This window comes from Leuresthes tenuis, unplaced genomic scaffold (genome assembly GCF_036924035.1).
Source record: "Leuresthes tenuis unplaced genomic scaffold, fLeuTen1.0.hap1 SCAF_9, whole genome shotgun sequence".
Lineage (NCBI taxonomy): Eukaryota > Metazoa > Chordata > Actinopteri > Atheriniformes > Atherinopsidae > Leuresthes > Leuresthes tenuis.
The window spans coordinates 33,617,756-33,638,323 of record NW_027325363.1 but is presented as its reverse complement, the minus strand read 5'-3'; the positions used below and the strand labels follow the sequence as shown (position 1 = coordinate 33,638,323).

The 20,568-nt window shown below is 40.3% G+C and overlaps 1 protein-coding gene across 2 annotated transcripts in view; it reads right to left on the bottom strand.

Annotated features, from left to right (window-relative positions):
- Nucleotides 1–13,139, bottom strand: part of LOC140314791 (unconventional myosin-XVIIIa-like) — a 152,182-nt gene extending 139,043 nt beyond the window's left edge. Inside the window, exon 1 of one of the 2 annotated variants that reach the window (XM_072393153.1) lies at nucleotides 12,049–13,139. In XM_072393153.1, the coding sequence (XP_072249254.1) occupies nucleotides 12,049–13,062 (1,014 nt within the window). In that variant the 5' untranslated portion in view covers nucleotides 13,063–13,139. The remainder of the gene's footprint in view (nucleotides 1–12,048) is intronic. The other variant, XM_072393154.1, reaches the window with a different exon arrangement.
- Between the last annotated feature and the right edge of the window lie 7,429 nt (nucleotides 13,140–20,568).

Sequence of the window (20,568 nt, the reverse complement as noted above, 5' to 3'; positions counted from 1 at the left end):
GAAAAGAGTGTTTCTGGAGAGGACAGAAAATTGAGTTGTACTGGAAGATGGAGATGGACAAAGTGAAGAGAAACTGTAGGAGTAAAATCTGCTGTCATGCTCCTATACCACTGACCACGTCTCAGAAAGACAAGCCTTCAGTTTCACAAATTGTCTGTTTCTCAGTATATCAGTCCAGACGATTGTGAACAAATTAGTCACTATTTTCTGGAGCTTCTCTCATAACAGTGCAGGCTGAATTGTATTAAAGCACAAGAGTGATCAAAGAACAAAATCCTCACATTGCTGCCTGCTTTGTCCAGATAAGAGAAAACTTGCAGAAAAAAGATGACAGAATGTTCAACACCAACCCAGGATGATAAGCAAACTGTAGGAAGTCCTGCAACATGTTTAGTCAAACCAGACAATAAGTTTCTCCAGGATTTTTTCGATGTGGGATGTTTAGGCAACTGATATTTAGTCATTGCCGTGTGACTCTGTAGAAGTGTGACGGGGAAGTTGAGGATACAGCGAGGATGTGAGTTCTGTGTAGCTGCAAACAGGAGAGGGGATTTTTGAGCTTTTGGCTTATAGAAAAAACATGGTTGGCTCAATGGCTCAGTGCAGTTTTTTTTTTTTTAACCCGATTCCCCTTCTCCTTGAAGTCTGATCTTTTCATCCCTGACAAAACATCCCTCATGTTGTTGTGCCGTGTTTTAATCTTAACCTCCTTGCTCTCTCTTATGTTCTTTATAAAGTGTTTCTGAATAGTCCTCAGTAATTCTCTGTCTCCCTTCCTCTAGTCCAGGGGTGTCCAAACTACGGCCCGCGGGCCAACTGCGGCCCGTGGTCCATTTTTTATTGGCCCGCAGCAAGTTTGAAAAATATAATTGAATATGGCCTCACATAAAACTTGCACTGGACTGTGTTGTAATTCTTAGTTTCAACACTAGGCGGAGCGCCAGTCTTCAACACAGCAGGTTTTCCACTAAATAAAATGAATAAAAGAAAACATTTGCCACGAGTGACCAAAATGGGAGAACCAAAGAAACGCAAGATAGCAGATCGAGAAGAGAAAGTTAAGCAGATGGCAGCTAGCCTGCTCGCTCAACAGCAGTGCTTTCTCCGTGCTAACAAAATACAAGAAACTGCCACATTAGCAAGCTACAAGGTAGCTGAACTCATTGCGCGGCACGGGAAACCTTTCTCAGATGGTGACTTCATAAAACAGTGCCTCACCACAGTCGCAGAAACGATGTGCCCAGAAAAGATGCAGGAATTTAACAACGTGAGCATGTCCAGAAACACAGTTGTGCGGCGAATCGAAGATTTGTCAGCTAGCTTAGAACACCAAGTGTCACATAAAGCTTGTACTTTTGACTTTTACTCGATTGCATGTGATGAGAGCACCGATGCTACAGACACCGCGCAGCTGCTGATTTTTCTGCCAGGAGTGGATGATAACTTTGGCGTTATGGAAGAGCTGCTTGATCTGAGGAGTCTAAAGGGCACAACAACGGGAAAGGACATGTTTGAAGCTGTGTCAGATGCAATTGACAAGATGGATCTTAAATGGGACAAGCTGTGTGGAGTTACAACCGATGGGGCTCCGGCTATGACAGGCGAGCGCAAAGGAGTGGCCTCAATGGTGTGCGGGACAGTGGAGGTGAGGCTGTTAAAATCATCCACCAAGAAGCCCTCTGTGCCAAGACAGTCCAACTTGATGATGTGATGAATACAGTTGTGAAAACTGTGAACATAATTCGAGCACGGGGGCTCTATCACAGAGAATTTCAAGCTTTCTTAACTGATATTGATGCTGAATACCATTGTGATGTGCGCTGGCTCAGCCGCGGCTCCGTGCTGCAGCGGTTTTATTCCCTGAGATCAGAAATTGATCAATTTTTGAAAGAGAAGGACAAACCTCTCCGTGAACTAAGTGACCCTCTGTGGTTGGCAGACCTGGCATTTCTAGTTGATCTCATTGGTCATCTTAACACACTGAACAAGAGCCTGCAAGGCAAAGACCAGCTTGTGCCACAGCTGTACGCGCACATGAAAGCATTCCGCGCGAAGCTCTGTCTCTTTGAGACACAATTGCGTAACTTCAATGTTGCGCACTTCCCCACGCTGTCCGAAATCAAGTGTGGTTTTCCAAACGCCCACCTTTCTGCAAAAAAGGAAAAATATGTGTCTGTGCTCACATCTCTTAAGACAGAATTCAGTCAGCGTTTCCAAGATTTCTCTACCATTGAGAAAGAAATCAAGCTGTTCTCAACTCCCTTTGTAATGGACGCAGAAGAAGTGGAAGAGAGTCTGCAATTGGAGCTTATCGAAATGCAGCGTGATGATTCTCTGAAGAATCAGCATCAGCTGCTCTCCCTACCCGACTTCTACCAGAGCTTGGAAAAGGACAAGTTTCCTCTGATGCGACGTCACGCAAAAAGGATGATGAGTCTGTTCGGCTCGACATACATATGTGAGCAAACGTTTTCTCTGTTAACTCTGAACAAAAGCAGATTGAGAACCAAAATGACCGACAGCCACCTCCGTGATGTCCTTCGCATCTCAACCACCAAACTCACTCCTGACCTGCCAGACATCCTTCAGTCCAAAGCGCAGCATCACTGCTCCCACTAAGTGCAACTCTGTTCCTATTAAAGGGGACTTAAAATATATCATACAGTATTCATGTGTTCACAAGCTCAATTATTTAATTACTTCAGACAATTTAAGTTTTTAACATTTTCTAACAAACTTTAGTTTGTGTGAACAACTTTAATAACGTATTAATAATAACTTAATAACTGCATCAATATCTTATTTTCACCCATTATACAGGGCTATGAAGAGGAGTCACCATCCTGACTAAGAAGCAATCTAAGGCTGCTGCAAATGAGCTGACAATCCTTTTTGAAACAAATAAAATAAAATAAATGAAAATCCATTAATGTAAAGTTGTGATGTAGGTTTTTTTCCTTTAAGCATATTCAGTTATCAAGCATAATCTACCTAAATTTGATGGATTTTGTTAAATTTAATACACTGACTATACACTAGAGGTGAGGCGATAAACCTCATCTCTAGTGAGTGGCCCAGCCTTTCATATATTTTTCTGCATGTGGCCCTCCATGAAAAAAGTTTGGACACCCCTGCTCTAGTACTTCTGCTTCATGTTCAGCAGCTTTTTCTGGTCAATGAATATTCAGAGCTTATTATAGGGGAAGCACTTCACTGTCCTTGTAGGAATAAAGGTCTCCACACAGATGCACAGGCCTGTCACACAGTGAGTCATGGCACTGCTGTCATCTTTATGCAGCTCACAGAGTGCATTCCAGAAGCAAATTTTGGCATAATTTTGGAACTGTATGCATGTCACAAAATAAATTAAACGTTCTATTTTCTCTAGATCAGTTATCGACAAAGTTTTGGAAAGTTGAAAGTGTAGTAGAGGAGGACGTGTGGCTGAAATCTCCAGAGATTGCCATGAATGTATTGGGGTATAGTGTCTGTAACCTGGCTATGACTGCTGATGACATCACAGACAGCAGCTTAGGATAAAATATACACCACTTCTAAAATGATACAGATGAATAACATGGACAGAAACTCACAGCTAATAGTTCAATGCCATGAGCATAATTCCATATTTCAGAGAAAGACCCACGGATAGCCGTTTATAAAGTATGTAACGCCGAAATCTCCAGAAGGGGTGGATCAGCAAAGCAATATCCTGATCAACATGCTGATTTTGAGAAGAATGCACACTATACACACTTTTTCTTATTGTAGGCATTAATGCACTTTGTGTTTTATGCGAGAGGATATTTCAATTCAATTCAGTTTATTCATATAGCGCCAAATCACAACAAATGTCATCTCAAGGCACTTAAATAACATAGTCCAATTCAAGCCAATTAAGAATCCAATTTATTGTAATCATAAGCCAATTAAATCCTTCGGTCTATTCTCCAGTCCTGAGCGTGCCTGAGGCAACTGTGGAGAGGAACAACTCCCTTTTAACAGGAAGAAACCTCTGGCTGAACCAGAGTCGGGAAGGGTGGCCATCCGCCTCGACCAGCTGGGGTTTGAGAAGACAGAAACGAGGGGACAACAAACACCATGACACTATTTAAAGGATACCTGTTAGACAGATAAACACAAGTTAATGACAACAATAATGCCAAATGTACATCATGTCATATGACGAAATAAAAGGGGGAAAAAGAGAGCAGAGTGAGGAAAGGTGTGACATAAGACCCCCCCAGCAGTCTAAGCCTATAGCAGCTTGACCATGGGATGTTGTAGGGTCACCTGAACCATCCCTAACTATAAGCATTATCAAAAGGGAAAGTTTTAAGCCTAATCTTAAAGTTAGAGAGGGTGTCTGCTTCCCGGACATTTACTGGCAGCTTATTCCACAAGAAAGGGGCCTGATAACTGAAGGCTCTGCCTCCCATTCTACTTTTAGAAACTCTGGGAACAACAAGTAAACCTGCAGTTTGGGAGCGAAGTGCTCTGTTAGGAAAATATCTTACAATGAGATCTTTAAGATATGATGGAGCTCAGTCATTAAGAGCTTTATATGTGAGAAGAAGAATCTTAAATTCTATTCTGAATTTAACACGGAGCCAAAGAAGAGAAGCTAAAACTGGAGAAACATGATCTCTCCTGTTAGTTCTCATCAGAACTCTGGCTGCAGCATTTTGGATCAGCTGGAGGCTTTTCAGAGAATATGTGGGACAGCCCAATAATAAGGAATTACAGTAGTCCAATCTTGAAGTAACAAATGCATGAACTAGTTTCTCTGCATCACCCTGAGACAAGATGTTCCTGATTTTCGCAATATTATGAATGTGAAAGAAGGCAGTCCGAGAAACCAGTTTTATACGCGAGTCAAATGATAAATTCTGGTCAAAAATAACTCCAAGGTTCCTCACTGTAGAACTAGAAGCCAAGGAAATACCATCTAGAGTAATCTAGATATAACTAGACAATTTCTCCCTGAAACGCTCAAGTCCAAAGATAACGACTTCAGTTTTGTCTGAATTTAGAAGCAGACAGTTCTGAGTCATCCAGGTGTTTATGTCTTTAAGACAGGCTTGTAGTCTGACCAACCTATTGGTTTCATCTGGTTTCATAGATAAGTACAGCTGAGTATCATCAGCATAACAATGGAAATTTATGCCATGCTGTCTAATAATGTTACCTAATGGAAGCATGTAAAAAGAATTGGTCCAAGCACAGAACCCTGAGGAACTCCATGACTTACCCTGGTGTGAGAGGAAGATTCTTTGTTTACAAGAACAAACTGGAATCTATCAGATAAATATGACTTAAACCAGCCTAATGCAGTTCCTTTAATCCCAATAACATGTTCAAGTCTCTGTAACAGAATGCTGTGATTGATCGTATCAAATGCAGCACTGAGATCCAACAGGACAAGCACAGACACAAGTCCGCTATCAGAGGCTAAGAGGAGATCATTGGTAACTTTCACCAGTGCTGTTTCTGTGTATATTGTTGCTGTGTCATGTTTAATTTCATCTTTTGACAGTCAGTAATAGGCCTGAAGGCTATTCAGGAGTGGGGCCAAGTAAAACATTTGATTTAGAATTGTATTTTATTTTACTTTATATTGTGCATTGTTGGAATGTCAGCATACAGTGCTAAATAAATATTTTTATAGTTTTGTCATTGATTTATTCTTTGAAGCATGAATATACATTTTTGTTGCAATGCCTTGACTTTAGTGAGGTAAGTACACAAGGTCCCAGCCATTACAGCAATGGTACAAAAACTGGCGTAATAATTTCTTTTGGTGTTTCCCCATTTTCGGTTTTGGTCAAACAAATTAATTTCAGTGCATCCCTAATCTCCATCTTTACTTTTGTCTGTCACTGACCACTCACAGCACTTTTACACTACATGCCACATTCACCCATTCACTCACACTCATATAGCACGTCTTAGTCTATGCTGTTTTACAGGCTACACAGTGCTTTTTTTCTCTATCATATACATTCATACACCAAAGGACACATTGGTATGGCAACATGGGGTTCAGTGTCTTGCCCAAGGACGCTTTGACATGAGTCGAACCACGGACATTCCGAGTGGAAGACAACTGTTCTTACTCCTGAGCTACGGCTGCCTTTATGGCCTGAAAGCAGGGTAGAGGGGTGTTAAGAGTACAGCTTATGTACTCCGTGCTCTGTGACGGTCGGCTATCTTCACACTGAGTTTGCTACTGCTAGTTCTGTGCAACATGACAGACTATTTATCAGATTTTGATGACGTGGATGTCAATGACGTCATCCCCGATAAGCCCCCAATAACAACAACATGGCAGCTCTGAACTAACAGTGCAATAGTTCGCATTCATTCATTCATTCATTCGTCTTAAAGTATTGGTGAAATAAAGACAGATAATGCCTTATTTAGAGGCTGCATTGTCTCTGCCCCGTTCACTCCCGTTATATATATACACAGATCTCGAGTGATCTAAAAAGCGTCCGAAGGACACCGACTTTCACCAAACTGTTATCGGTGAGTGGATGAACATATTTTATGCCAGAAATAAGGTCCAGAAAAGAAAGAAAAAAAACTTCCCCTATAAGTCACACAACACATCAGTATGACACTAAAAGGCAATGTTAATATTGACAGACAACAAATCAGAGCAATACCCTGACTGACACATTCAGACCACAGAGAGTCCAAGAAGAATACAGAAGTAAAGATGGAAGTTAAATTGATGAAGCCACATGCTCTCAGGTTCATAATCTACAATGCAGCTGACAAAATTGTGTATAAGTTATATAAACATTGACAAATATACATACAATGTGGCTGGATGTCCCAAATGTTCTTGTCATACAAGTCTCTGCCTTTTAAATGCTACCAGTCAAATCCTTTATTGGAACAAGACTTTCAGATCAAGTTATGCAATAGTTCAAATAGATGTAAAAATTATATTTATTTCTTTTAGAAAAATACTTACAAACACATACAAACACATCTAGTCAAGGTTTCCCCCCACCCCTCCTATTTTCCTCATCCTCAAGACTTAATTTCACTTCCTATAAGAGCAAATGTCAGGGGGACATGGTCAGGAAGTAGCCTATTTGTTCCAGACCAGATTCCACAAATACCAGAATGAAACTTAAAGGGAGAGGTCAGTTTTCTATTTGCTTCAAGGAAGCCAGTTAAGCAAAGGGAAAATGGCTTCTTACAGCTTTTACCTCAACCCCCCTCTCTCACTCTCTCATTTGTCATTCCTGTAGTAAGTTTTTAATAAAACCCAACCAAATTTACCAGTAAATGTTTTTATATTTTCAAACTGCATGTTAACGCACTTATCAACCCTGACATAAATAGAATTGAAAGTACAAGTACAGCAAATGTATCTATCATGACAAGCATGATAAACAGTGGATTGAACTTGATGTGAGCATGACTATATTGACAAAAATCAAAAGATAAGCAGAATACCACAGACAATAAAACAAATTAAATAAGTTTCAATAGATACAGATACAATAGATACATATATATTCATGTATTTACACACACACACACACACACACATATGAATAACTTTTCTAAAATCTTAACTATTTTTTGCCAAACTGAAATGTACTACCACTCTCAAAGGAAGTATGGGATTCTGCAGCGCAGAAAAAAAAACCTACATTTAACAGATCTAAAGCATTTGAAATTTAGATATCAATATTTCCCCCAGGCTGTCAGAGCACTTGAGCACACTCAATTACACTTTGATGGTAAAGTAAATAAAATAAGATGTCAAACGGAGGACAAACGTCACACTTTCACTCATTGACTCACACCCCTTCTCCTCCACACACTCCTCATCTAAAAAGTGAAAAGCATCACAGCTCACTGGAGGATTCTTTCATCTCTGTACAGAAATGGTGCCACAAAGAGCATTTTGAACATTCTTCCAACAGTGATTAAATGCTGAACCATAGAACCATAAATTCCAGACTATAAGCCGCAACTTTTTTCCCAGGCTTTGAGCACCGCAGCTTATAAAACGGTGCGGCTAATGTATGTTTTTTTCTTTTTTTTTTTTTTTAATGCCGCCAAAAACATTTTGCCTCGTAACATTAGACCAATAAAATTAACGAATAGTTCACAGTGGTCCAATGAAATTGTACGATAAATCAAACACACTTACACTACTGAATTATTGTAAATCTGTCATTTGTACTCACCCTCAACATGGAAAACAAACAAAGAAATTCATATGATGCAGCTTTAAATTAAAGGCTATCAATCTGAGATGAGATTGTGAGAGTGACAACGAAGAGACTGAAGGGAGTGACGAAGTTCTGAGGCTGTTCAATTCTGGAGGAAGATGAAGAAGGCAATCAATGACTTTTCCTGGTAGGCTACTGTCTTTTTTTTAAATTTTTTTTTTTACCAGCAGTGTTGCAGGCACTTTTCGAAAAAAAAAGGCATTTACGCCACGTACTGATAGGTATTTAAGTTAAAACCATTGGTGTTACAGGCACTGTTTGTTAAAGGCATTTGTTTATGTTACCATACACATTTAATTAAAAGTTCGGAAATCCTCACGTGTAACATCTTTCTGTGTAAATATCTCATATTACAATGTGGACACCCACGGTTTATAATCTGGTACAGCCTAAATTAAAATCAAATTTAAATTAGAGGGTGCGGCTTATGTTCAGGTGCGCTCTATAATTTACGGTAATCAAATTGAAGCAGGTTCACTTGGCTTAAACAACTACAATCCTCAATTGTTTTAATTCAAGAGACCCATTTACTCAAAGACAAACTACTGAAAGTGTGTAGGAGATGGCCAGGCCAGGTTTCTCTTCCTGTTTTTCATCCCACTCTAGAGGAGTCGTGGTCTTGATCCACAAATCGGTGCCATTTCACGTAAATAATACTGTTTCAGACACAGGTATTTGGTGGTACAAGGTACACTTTTGATTGAGAATATTATCTTGGTTAACGTGATGACAATGATGACAATCCCTCGTTTTTTGAGAACTTCTGTTTCTGTTAATTACCACCCTTCCTGGTACAGTTTTGATAGCAGGGGATCTTAACTGCACACTGGTCCCCAAAACTTGATTGCTCCTCTGGGGTGGATACCTCACACTCTCACAGTAGGAAGAAGTTACAACACTTTATAGACGAACTGAATTTCTGTGATCCCTGAAGAGTGCAAAACCCGACAAAAAGAGAATTTTCATGCTTCTCATCATCATTTAAAACCCAATCTCGTATAGATTATTTTTTTTGTTTCCAGATCCCTGCTGCCCAATATATCTGGATGTCAATACGATAGCACGGCTCTGTCAGACCATTCCCCCTCCTCATTGTTTTACAGTGGATCCCAGTTACCCAAAAAGGCCAATACATGGCGCTTGCACCCGAGGTGGCTGCAGAATTCTGAGTTCATTAAATTTGTGGGTGAGCATATAGATGGATATTTTACAACTGATACGGATCAGACCTCAGCGTCCACTAGGTGGGAGGCCTTTAAAGTATATCCGAGGCCAAATGATAAGTTTCACTGGTGTGATGGTAAATTTTATGTCTCAGGACTGACAGACTCTCCAATCCACATTAACCATTTGTATCACCCAGACACGCTAAGTGTTTTAAACTATTTACCTCTTAATTAACACTCAGACAAGATAATTGTTTTAACCTCCTGTTTCTTAATTATCATCAAGACTGCATCCTGCCCCCCACTGGAGGTGTGGTTACACATCTAAAGAACAAAGCCCCCTCCTCAGGTATAAATGCTCTGTATTTCTTTTGTTTGTATCTTTTTCATACCATTGCCGCTGAATGGTGTGGACTGATCTTTTTCCTTGCAACGAAGAATAAAAACTTAGCCGGCCGGCAGAAAAAGTAAGTTTCTCTATTTCATTGCTCATAAGAGGTATTAGGAAGGAAGCGATTGAAAACTTCCATAACACTGGTTCCAAATTGAATACATTTAAACAGAAAATTAACGAGTTGGACACAGAAAGAAGAGAGATGGAGAGAGCGGTGTGCCTTGATAATTCGGTGCCAACTAAACAAAAACTTTTGGCCCTTAGGGCTGAATATGAAGAACTCTCCACACAAAAAACGGAAGATAGCCTATTAAGACTTAAACAGACCTTTTATGAGCAAGGGGGAAAACCCAATAGGTTGCTTGCCTGACAAATCAAAGAACTAAATACAGAGAAAGCTATAAATGTAATTAGAAATGAAAAAGGGGTTATTACAACAGACCCTTTGGAAAATAACCAAACTTTTGTTTCATTTTACAAGACTCTTTGCCAATCGAAATATCCAGCGGAACCTAAAGATCAGAATATTTTCCAAGATGGATTGGAAATTTGGAAGACACAAAGCTTCGGTTGGATAAAGCTGCAGATATTATTAATGGCATCTGTAACATGAAAAATGGAAATGCAGCAGGGCCCGATGGGCTGCCAATAGATATATAAACTATTCAAAGACAAACTGATAGCCCCTTTATTAAAAATGAACGTAGAGGCATTTGAGCGTGGCCACCTTCCGCCGTCACTGCGAAGCGCTCTAATCATACTCATTCTGAAAGCGGGCAAGCCACCGGCTGAATGTGGACCTAAGACCAATTTCTCTTATGAACTCCGATGTAAAAATGATAGCAAAAGCTCTTGCCATCCAATATACATACAGATCAAAATGGTTTTGTGAAGAACCGTTTTCATAATGTGAGGAGAGTACTTAATATAATTCATGCTAACAAAGGGTGACACTGCCATTTTATCATTCGACGCTGAGAAGGCGTTTGACAGGATGGCCATATCTTTTAGAAGTGCTTAGACGTTTTGGATTCGGGGACTACTTTTGAAAATGGATTTACATTCTGTTTGCTGATTCTGCTGCAGACGTTTGCACAAACTACGTGACTTCCCACTCATTCGAGTTATCTCGCAGCACAAGACATGGGTCACCACTCTCACCTATACCATTTGTAATAGCGATGGAGCCACTGGCATTGGCAATACGGGCACATCCGACAATACGTGGTATTAATACAGGTGGCTTTAAACATCGAATTGCATTATTTGCAGATGACACTATCATGTTTCTTTCGGGTCTGAGAAAATAGTACCATCCCTATTAGAGCTGATGAGTGAATTTGGTGGCTTTTCTGGGTTTAAGGTGAATAAAGAGAAATCTTCAATTATGTTCCAAAATGAGAGCGAGAGAAGTAATCTAGTGAACATGTTTTTTTCCATTCATTTGGTTAATATTTCATTTATCTGACAATTTTACTAAAAACTAAGTTTTTCTACATTAACATTAGTTTAATGATGATGTCACAACTAAAATATTCGCTCAAAATGCCATCCCGGAGGTGAGAATTTGTACAAAAGAATGGACATGTTACAATGAAAGAAGAGGCAGTTGAGGGGAAAACATTTTCATCACCGTTCCTATTATGGTCAGACACATGGTTAACTACAACTACACAGAATGACATCTCATACTTTGTGTGTATGTTTGAACCGTAAGGTTTCCACACCAGAATTCTTTGTGCAATTTAAGGTTATTACAGAATTTACAGTAAACTTGAAAAATAATGTATCTCAGCAAAGAAAAGCATAAAGCTTCATAACACAAAGGCAAGACTGGAAGTAAGAAAAATCATGTCAAAAATCAATTCCTATAATTTATGATGTCATCAATCTTATCTTTTAAGTTAATAAACACTTCAATTATTGTAACTGGCACCTTTACCGGCATTCCTGAAGCATCACCTCCTACATCATAATGAGACACTGTAACATCATAAACTAATCAGTACCTGCACAAAAACCGACCCAAGAGACCTAATCTTAGATGTTGACCAGTACAAGTCCACAGTACTGTTCTGAGTACAACTTGAGCACAGGTGCTAAAGGACTAATAACCAATATGGCCCTTTTAGGCTGTTCAATTAAATGTTTTAGATTTAAACTCAGTTAACAAAATATCAAGACAGAGCAAAGTTTATCTCTGAATAGAAGTGAATGAATTGCTTACATGTCTGGTCTCCCTACGCAGCCACTCAGTGTTCCTCAGCCAGCAGTGGCTCAGCTCACTCAGCTCCAGGATAGGCTGCACCTTCAGTCTAACCGAGTCTCCTGACTGACGAATCATCTCAACTATTTCATCCCGGCTCTTGTTTTCCACATTTCGTCCATTTATCTCCACCAGTCTGTCCCCTGGCACCAGCCCCAACACCAGATCCTTCGTGCCAGCACCAGGTTCAGCAAAATGGACCACACGCCTGTATACTCCTCCATCAGGGCTACGATCTAGCATGGTCGTGCGACGCAAAGAAAATCCGAAGTCACCAGTGTTGCGGCGCTGAAGTTCTAGCTCACGCGTTTCAGGTGCACTCGGTGCAACCACAGCTGGCAGCTTCAATTGTGCAAGAAAGGTCTTGTGAACCACCTCAGGGATGCAGACTTTATGGTTTTCTGTTGATTCTGTTGTCAGCCTTCGACTGTGCTTGTGAAGAACACTGAAAACTTTGCTCTCCATCTGTGGGGATGGGGCAGCAGAGTTCTGCCCAGATGGTGATGAGCCCTCAGAAGGGCTCTCCTCTTTGCTCCTTTGGGAGAAGGAGAAACGTTTAATCATCTGACCCACCTGTGTGGAGTTCTGCTTGGCAAGTGAACCAAAGTGTGTCACACGATCACGCACTGAGCTGCGGAGTCCATCGTGTCCACCTCCACCCTCACCTTTCAAGTCATCAGTGGAACTAGCAGCACTTAGTTGGTCCTCCTGGACTATGCTGCTTCGGTTACTCAAGCCATCTGACTCAATGTCAGTGAGGGAAAGCTCATTGGCCACTTTGATGGGAATAGGGTTGGATATCTCCAGTTTGTTCTTGGACTCACGCTTGGCCTCCCTCTTCAGGTTGAAGAAGCCTCGCCGCATGCTCATCTCCTCCAGGCTGCGCAGCTCTGCTGCAGACATCCTCACCTTTTTGTCTTTCTTGTCCTTCCTGTTCCCTTCCCTCTCTTTGTCCTTTTTCATCAGATTAAACATGGTGAGTCGTTTAACGTGGTTCTATTTTTCCTACACAATTTGAAGGTCAATGGTCAGGTCTGCTTGTTGTGACCTATGGGGAAAATAAATTTGGAAGGAGACAGGAAAAACAAACAATATCAAACTGAACACTTTTTAAGTCTTATTGCTGGACAGTGTTAACAATAAAGGAATATATACTAACAAAGTTAAAAATAACTACTACTTATAAAATAATAACTAAATATACTTCAATCTAATGGATGTGACAATATCATGGGTTTCATTTTTTTTCTTTTGTAAGTATACATCCAATAATATTGTTGTAACTGTGATGATGATGAGAAAGTTGTTTCTTTTATCTTGGCTGGAACAATCAAGTATGTTTAATTAGTTTCTTTCATAAAATCATAAGAGAAAACATCAAATATATGTGATAGCAACACCTAAACCATTGCATCAGCTATTGTCAAACTTATAGTCCCCAAACTATTAAATAATCTTTCTTCTTGCATAAAACTGATAAACATTTCACATTAAACATTTTTTTTAACCTTGTCTAAGTTCTATGGTGCTTTACATGCGTTTCTTATTCAGTCATCCAAACAAACACTCATACAGCACTTCTATGCTAAACTTTTTGTCTACAATCACACAATGATTGACATATTATGGGTAATGTTGAGTTCAATCTCTTGCCCAAGAACAATTCATCACATGGACATGCTAGGGATCGCTGCCCTGACCTTCCAGTTGAAAGACGAGCACTCTGCCAAGATATACCATGAAGTATTTGGGTACTATGAACCAAATCCTTTATCATGGCATAATTATCTGTACAATATTTAAATTATTTCACCTGAGAATCTGTTGTGGGTCTTCTTTGTGACTAATTTACTAAATAAATATATCAGAAAAGTGCTAATGTTAATGTTTTCTAGTTCTAATTATAACTTGAAAATTTAAACTGCAATGAAAATGGCAAATTACACATTATACCAATATTGCAACATGGTAAAGTAAAAAAACTCATTAAAGTAGTTTCAGAAATGAATACATGATGAATCTATGGTCAACTGGAAAACCATGGCGACCGGATAGCTGAAACACAAATCATTATAATTTACACCAGAAATAGTATTGTTGTCCAGAAAATGATCCAGTGACACATTTTTCAGATTTTTTAAGTTTTTGTTCTAATCCGTTACTGAGATCGTGAAGTTCTGGCAAAGCTTTTAAAAAACGACAGCATCTCTCACATTAATGTGGACCGGTTTAGAGAAGGTTAGAACGAGACTGTGTTCGCTATTTACCTCATAATATGTTATTCTATTTTAGCAGCACATGTTAAAACAATACCAAAACCGTTCTAGAAATGTATGAAATCCCTCAAAATGACAAAATGCAGGGCTTCAATCGGTGTCGCTTTTCGGCTACATTAGCTAGCTAAGCTACTGTATGATTTTACCGTCGGGATCTGGTTACATAAAAAAACAATGGGTTATTGTTCCACTCTTCGGGCTACTTAAGTAAACGCTTACAGCGACTCTTAATGCTTTTGTGTTGGTTTCCAAAAAGTGATCTAAATTGCTAACTAGCATAACTGGCCCAATACACTGCCTTAGTTCTATGCTCTCGTTTTTTTTTAAGAAGAAGAAGAACGAATCATGTAACAAGACACAGGGGTCTTGTTACAATTATCCTTTCGAGCCCGCCTGAATGTTTCTCTGCTGGACACTGTTGCTCTCAGATTATTTGTGTCGCCTCACTGGAAGCACATATGTTGTTAAAAGGAACAAATACTCACTGTTCTCTAAGCAAACAGAGCACCGTTAGCGCCTTGGTAAAATGGTGCAGCTCGAAACAGAAGGGGCAACCGTAAACGGGTTTTCCGCTACCACCACCCTGTCCAGCTCCTAAGAATCATTACAATAGCTGAGAGGTCGACCAGCTACCCCTGTTGGGCATACAGTAAAGCTGCACTGCTACGCCACATAAACGGTATATCCTTAACAAACGTGGGTGCATCAGCCAGTTGTGTTCGAAATGTTCACTCTCCCTACCTCACTCCCTACCTCCCTCCCTCCCTCACTCACTCACTCCCTACCTCCCTCCCTCCCTCACTCACTCACTCCCTACCTCACTCACTCCCTCACTCACTCCCTACCTCACTCACTAACTCACTCCCTACCTCACTCACTAACTCACTCCCTACCTCACTCACTCCCTACCTCACTCCCTCCCTCACTCACTCCCTACCTCACTCCCTACCTCACTCACTCACGAAACTGGGTAGGACCAGAGAGATGCTGATGCATTTGGACACTACTTGAGAACAGCAGTGCTTCAAAATGATGTGTCATTTATTCACATAAATTTATTCACAACGCCGGCAGGATATGTATACGCCAAATCTCAAGTGTGCTGTTTTTGTTTTGAGAAAATGTTGCAATTTACGTATTTGTACAACACGGACAAAACTGCGTTCATTCATCCATTTTCTATACCTACCTAATCAGATTTGGGTTGGCGACAGGCTTGCTGAAGCCTATCCTATCTATATTTTAGAAACAAACACAACACGACACTGCGCTTTTCTGGACACAGATCTCTGATGTTGTTCCTCTCCCACTCTGAGCATCACACCCGACTGCTCCGGTTACCACTGGCACCACTGTTGCCTTCACTTTTTATGCAATGTATCAAAAGTGCTAAGGGTGGTGTTTTTGCTGATGACACCAATATTTTTTGTTTTGGCACTGATGTTCAAATTCTGATGAGGGAGGTTAATACAGATGAGTATGGTTCAATAGAAATAAATGATCTTTAAATCTGAAGAAAACAAGAATGATACTTTTTGGGAAAAATAGAACTAACACACAAATAGAAATTAAGTTGGATGGGGTTACCAGGGAAAGAGTTAATGAAATTAAATTTCTTGTGACAACAATAGCCAAACAAATCTGCTGGAAATCACATATTAAGTATGTCCAAACTAAAGTGTCAAGAAATATCGCGGTATTAAATAAAGCAAAGATGGTGTTTGATAAAAATCATAAAATCACTCAGCCTTCTCTATTCTTCACTTCTTCTTCCATATTTACATTACCGTGCAGAGGTGTGGGGAAATAACTATGCAAGTACTATATGTATACATTAATTATTCTGTAAAAGAAAGCTATACGGATCATTCATGGGGCAGGATATAGGGATCATACAAATCCTTTCTTACAATCAAAACTATTAAAATTGAAAGATCTTGTGCAATTACAGACTGCACAAGTAATGTTTACAAAAATGATAAAAATGATTTATTGCTAAGAAATATTTAAAAAAATATTCACTGAAAGGGAAGGGGGTTATAATTTAAGGGGAACATTTAATTACAAGACTCTAACGTGCGTACGACAAGAAGAAGTTTCTGTGTGTTTATATGTAGAGTGACGCTATGGAACAGTTTGGATATGGAACTTAAGGAATGTCCAAACATTAACCAGTTTAAAAAGAGGTACGGAGAGATGACTTTTACAAAGTACAAGAATGAAGATGTCTGCCTTTCACCAGGTATTTATTGTTATGTATTTAATTTAGTCAAAATGAGGCTCAGTACTGTGTGTGGCCTCCACCAGCCTGTATGACCTCCCTACAACACCTGGGCATGCTCCTGATGAGGTGGCAGATCTTCTCCTGAGGGACCTCCTCCCAGACCTGGATTAAAGCATCAGTCAACTCCTGGACAGTCTGTGGTGCAACGTGGCGTTGGTGGACGGAACGAGATATGATCTCCCAGATGTGCTCGATTGGATTGAGTTATGGGGAACATTCAGGCCAGTCCATAGCATCAATGCCTTCATCATGTAGGAACTGCTGACACACTTCAGCCACATGAGGCCCAGCATTGTCATGCATCAGAAGGAACCCAGGACCCACTGCACCAGCACATGGTCTCACAATGGGTCTGAGGATCTCATCAAGGTACCTAATGGCAGTCAGGGTAGGGGTGGCCGATATGGCAAAAATATCATATCGCGATTATCAAATCACGATTTTGATTTTCTCACAATCTTAAATTGAAAAGTGAAAAACAGACAGTGTTGCAGAAGTATTTTCGGCTGGGCAGCTCGTACCGCGGGTCAACTACTTGAAGCAGACGTTCAAACCCCTCCTTTTCTACCTTCTTGAACAGTATCATATCTTTTGCCAGATAAATTCTTCAAGTGTTTGAACAGGTTTGTCGTGTTGCCACCCGACCTGCAAACCGTTTCTGTGCAAACTTTGCAAATTACATTTACTTGCGCTTGATCAGTTGCAGAAAATCCAAACCAATTCCATATAATGGAGGTGGAATTTTTTGTAGCGACCAACTCCTCTGTTTGGCTTTCAGCCACGGCTCTCCATGCAGCTACTGCTACACACACAAACAAGGAGGCGGGTAAGAAAGCGCGTCACTGCCCGTAATTCGCTGTGATTGGTCGGCCGTGATGGCCAGCGCAAGCGGTGTTGATGACGTCACAGTGTCGTGCCGGCCATATATAGTGGCGTGAGTTGATGTGCCAGTAGTTCCAATCTTGGCCGTCACGGAGGTGTTGCTGCTACGTGGAGGTCACCGCTAACTACTCTATAATGACGAAAGTGGAGAAGAAACCAATGCTCCAGTCAAGAGCAGGAAGAGTAACACTGTCATCAATGATCAGCATTGTCACCCATTACTTACATAATAGTTGATGATCCTGCAGAAGCTGAAATTTCAATAGGTGTGTTATCACCAGTATAATCTGATATAGTACTTAGAATATTGTTATAGGACTTAAGTGTATTGTGTTCCCTTTTGTTTGTTTGTTATGAAATTGTGTGCTTCAGTGGACAATCTTGGGAATTATTGTTGCCTTTCAGGATGCATGTCAGAAACTGGCAGGACACAGGCGCAGGATCAATTTCAGAATAAGATAGTTTATTAAATAAACTTTCTTAGCAGGTCTCCGGACAGAGAAATAAACATGAAAATTACTAAGGCACTGATCACCATTACTATCGCAGTGACAGATGCTGGTATAAAACTTAATAAAAAAAAACAGTCTCTCCACTCTATGAGGAAAACGAAAGGTCTATGAAAACATTAATATTTAAATTTGATAACACTCTTCTAAAGAGGGGAAAAAAGAAAAACTCTCCTTCTAATGGAGGAACAACAGAATTCAACAAAGAACAAAAATCAAGCATCCACTCCTATAACAGAGGAGCTATGAAACATAACAGAAATCACTCAAAAGGAGGAAACCAAAATCGACTATGAAAATTAGTCAAAGCTAAGCTGAGAATCTACACAAACATTTACCAAATGAAAACTCTGAAGGAGATACGCTCGACTTCAGTGATCAAACAAAGGATCAAAATACTGAGTACCGCAATGGTCAAGAATCTAGAGGTTTCAGAGGCTCGGATGAAGACTGTAAGGTACAACACACTGGCAACGAGACAAGGGAAGACGAAGACTATAAACACATGAGGATCCAAGGGGAACTGTCAGGTCTCGTAAACACCCTTAGTTTTTTGGTACCTTGTCTTGTCACTTCCTGTTTTATTTTGAAGTATTAACCAGCCCTCTCGTTTCAGATAACTTGCCCTTCCTTCCGTGTCATGTGTCTGAGTGTCTTCCCTGATCACCCTAAATGTTTCCACCTGCTTCCCTGGGATCCTCATGTGTATTTAATCTGTGTCTTCCCCTTGTCTCGTTGCCAGTGTGTTGAATTTGTCTTTCTAAGCGTGCTCACTCTAGTCTCCACAGCGACCACAGGCTGAGTACTAAGATCTTGTTAATTTATGCGATCCTCTTTGAGAGTGATTTTCTGTTGTAAAGTTTGCCATAGTCATAGATTTAATCCGAGTGATGTAGTATCCTTGTTTGTAGTATCTCCATTAGTGGAGTGTTTCTTTGTTTATACCCTTAAGGTTCATAGTAACTCCATTAGGAGTTTTTTGCTTTATTAGATTTCAATAGTGCCTCTGACGGTTCGGAGAGGAGAAAGTTTAACTTGTAACATTTATATAGCTTTTGTTTTTGTCCTCCTAGCGGGGAGAGAGCTTTTGTTAAGTTTTATAGTCGCACTCTCCTCTCCATAGATATTGAGGAGAGTGTGTTAGGAATTTATAGCCCATTGTTTTGCTCTGCAAAGAGATTATCAGTGATCATTGTTAAATAAAACCATATTATTGATACGACCCTGCATCTGCCTCCTGTGCTTTCACGGATCGTGACAGGAACAGGTGGAAACACTTGGGTAATCAGGGGAGACACGCAGACACATAACACGGAAGGAAGGGCAAGTTATCTGAAACAAGAGAAGTTAACATTCAAAATAAAACCGGAAGTGACAAGACGAGGTACAAAAATAAGTGTTCGGGGATCATGACAATATAATAGATCAGTTTGCTGTTTTACTTGCTTACGCTGTTTCAATGCAGTGTCGTACAGGTGCCTGTACAGACGCACTTCCTCGCTGAGCCTGTTTTTGAATTGGTCCATCCAGTTTGTTGTTCTCTGTGTGCCAAGTTACAACTTTTGAGTGGCGCAAACTACGGGCCGTGCCGCCTTTTTATGGCGCGCGCCAGGCGGAAATATGTCATTTTGACGTCACGCGCCGTGGGCGATGCATCAACTATAAAACAAGCTTTAGACATGGCTTGGAGTCAAGACATCATCTCTTGGACATTTGTTTCTAGTTTCATAATTGTAGCCTCAACCTTGATATGACAATCCTGAGTGGATGTCGAGTCCATTGAGGCCAGATTGTACTGAAATGACCAGTGACCTCAGACTGGAATTACGCCACACAGAATGAAAAGTCTTAACGGTTTTATTTCCAACAAGGGGTAATTTGCATTTCAGTTTCCTGGATCTCGTCCTCTCGCTCTGTGGTAAAACCACAGTGTCACGATTTACGTTCTGTTTCATGTCTTGTCTCGTCATTTCCTGTTTTATTTTGAAAAATCACTGACTTTCCCCTCTCATTTCAGGTATCTTGCCTTTCCTCCCTTGTCAAGCGTCTAATTGTCTTCCCTGATTCCCAAGTGTTTCCACTTGGTCCCCCATGTGTTCAGATAGTCTGCGTTTCCCTTGTATTGTGCCAGTATGTTGTCTCTGTCACAGCTTCACTACCAGCCTTTGTCTTGAGCCATAATTTTCACAGCCACAGTTTCCACGAGCCTGCAGTGAAGCGATCCTCCTGCAGAGCCATCTTGTTTTGTAATTCATTCTTATTCATAGCCATAGTTTATTTGTTATTACGGTAAGTTTCATAGCCTTGTTTTGTTCCTCCCGTTTGGAGAGATTTTTGGTTTGGTTAATGTTTCATAGAAACCTCCATTAGTGGACCGATTTGTGTTTGTTCGTAAAGATCTTTGTGCTGCTGTTAAAGGTATGCCTATAGTCATTGTTTAGTTTCATAGTGCCTCTGTTTTTCGAGAGCGTCCTTTGTTTAAATCCGCCTCGTTAGGAGAGCGTGGCTTTGTTTTGTTAAATCATTCATA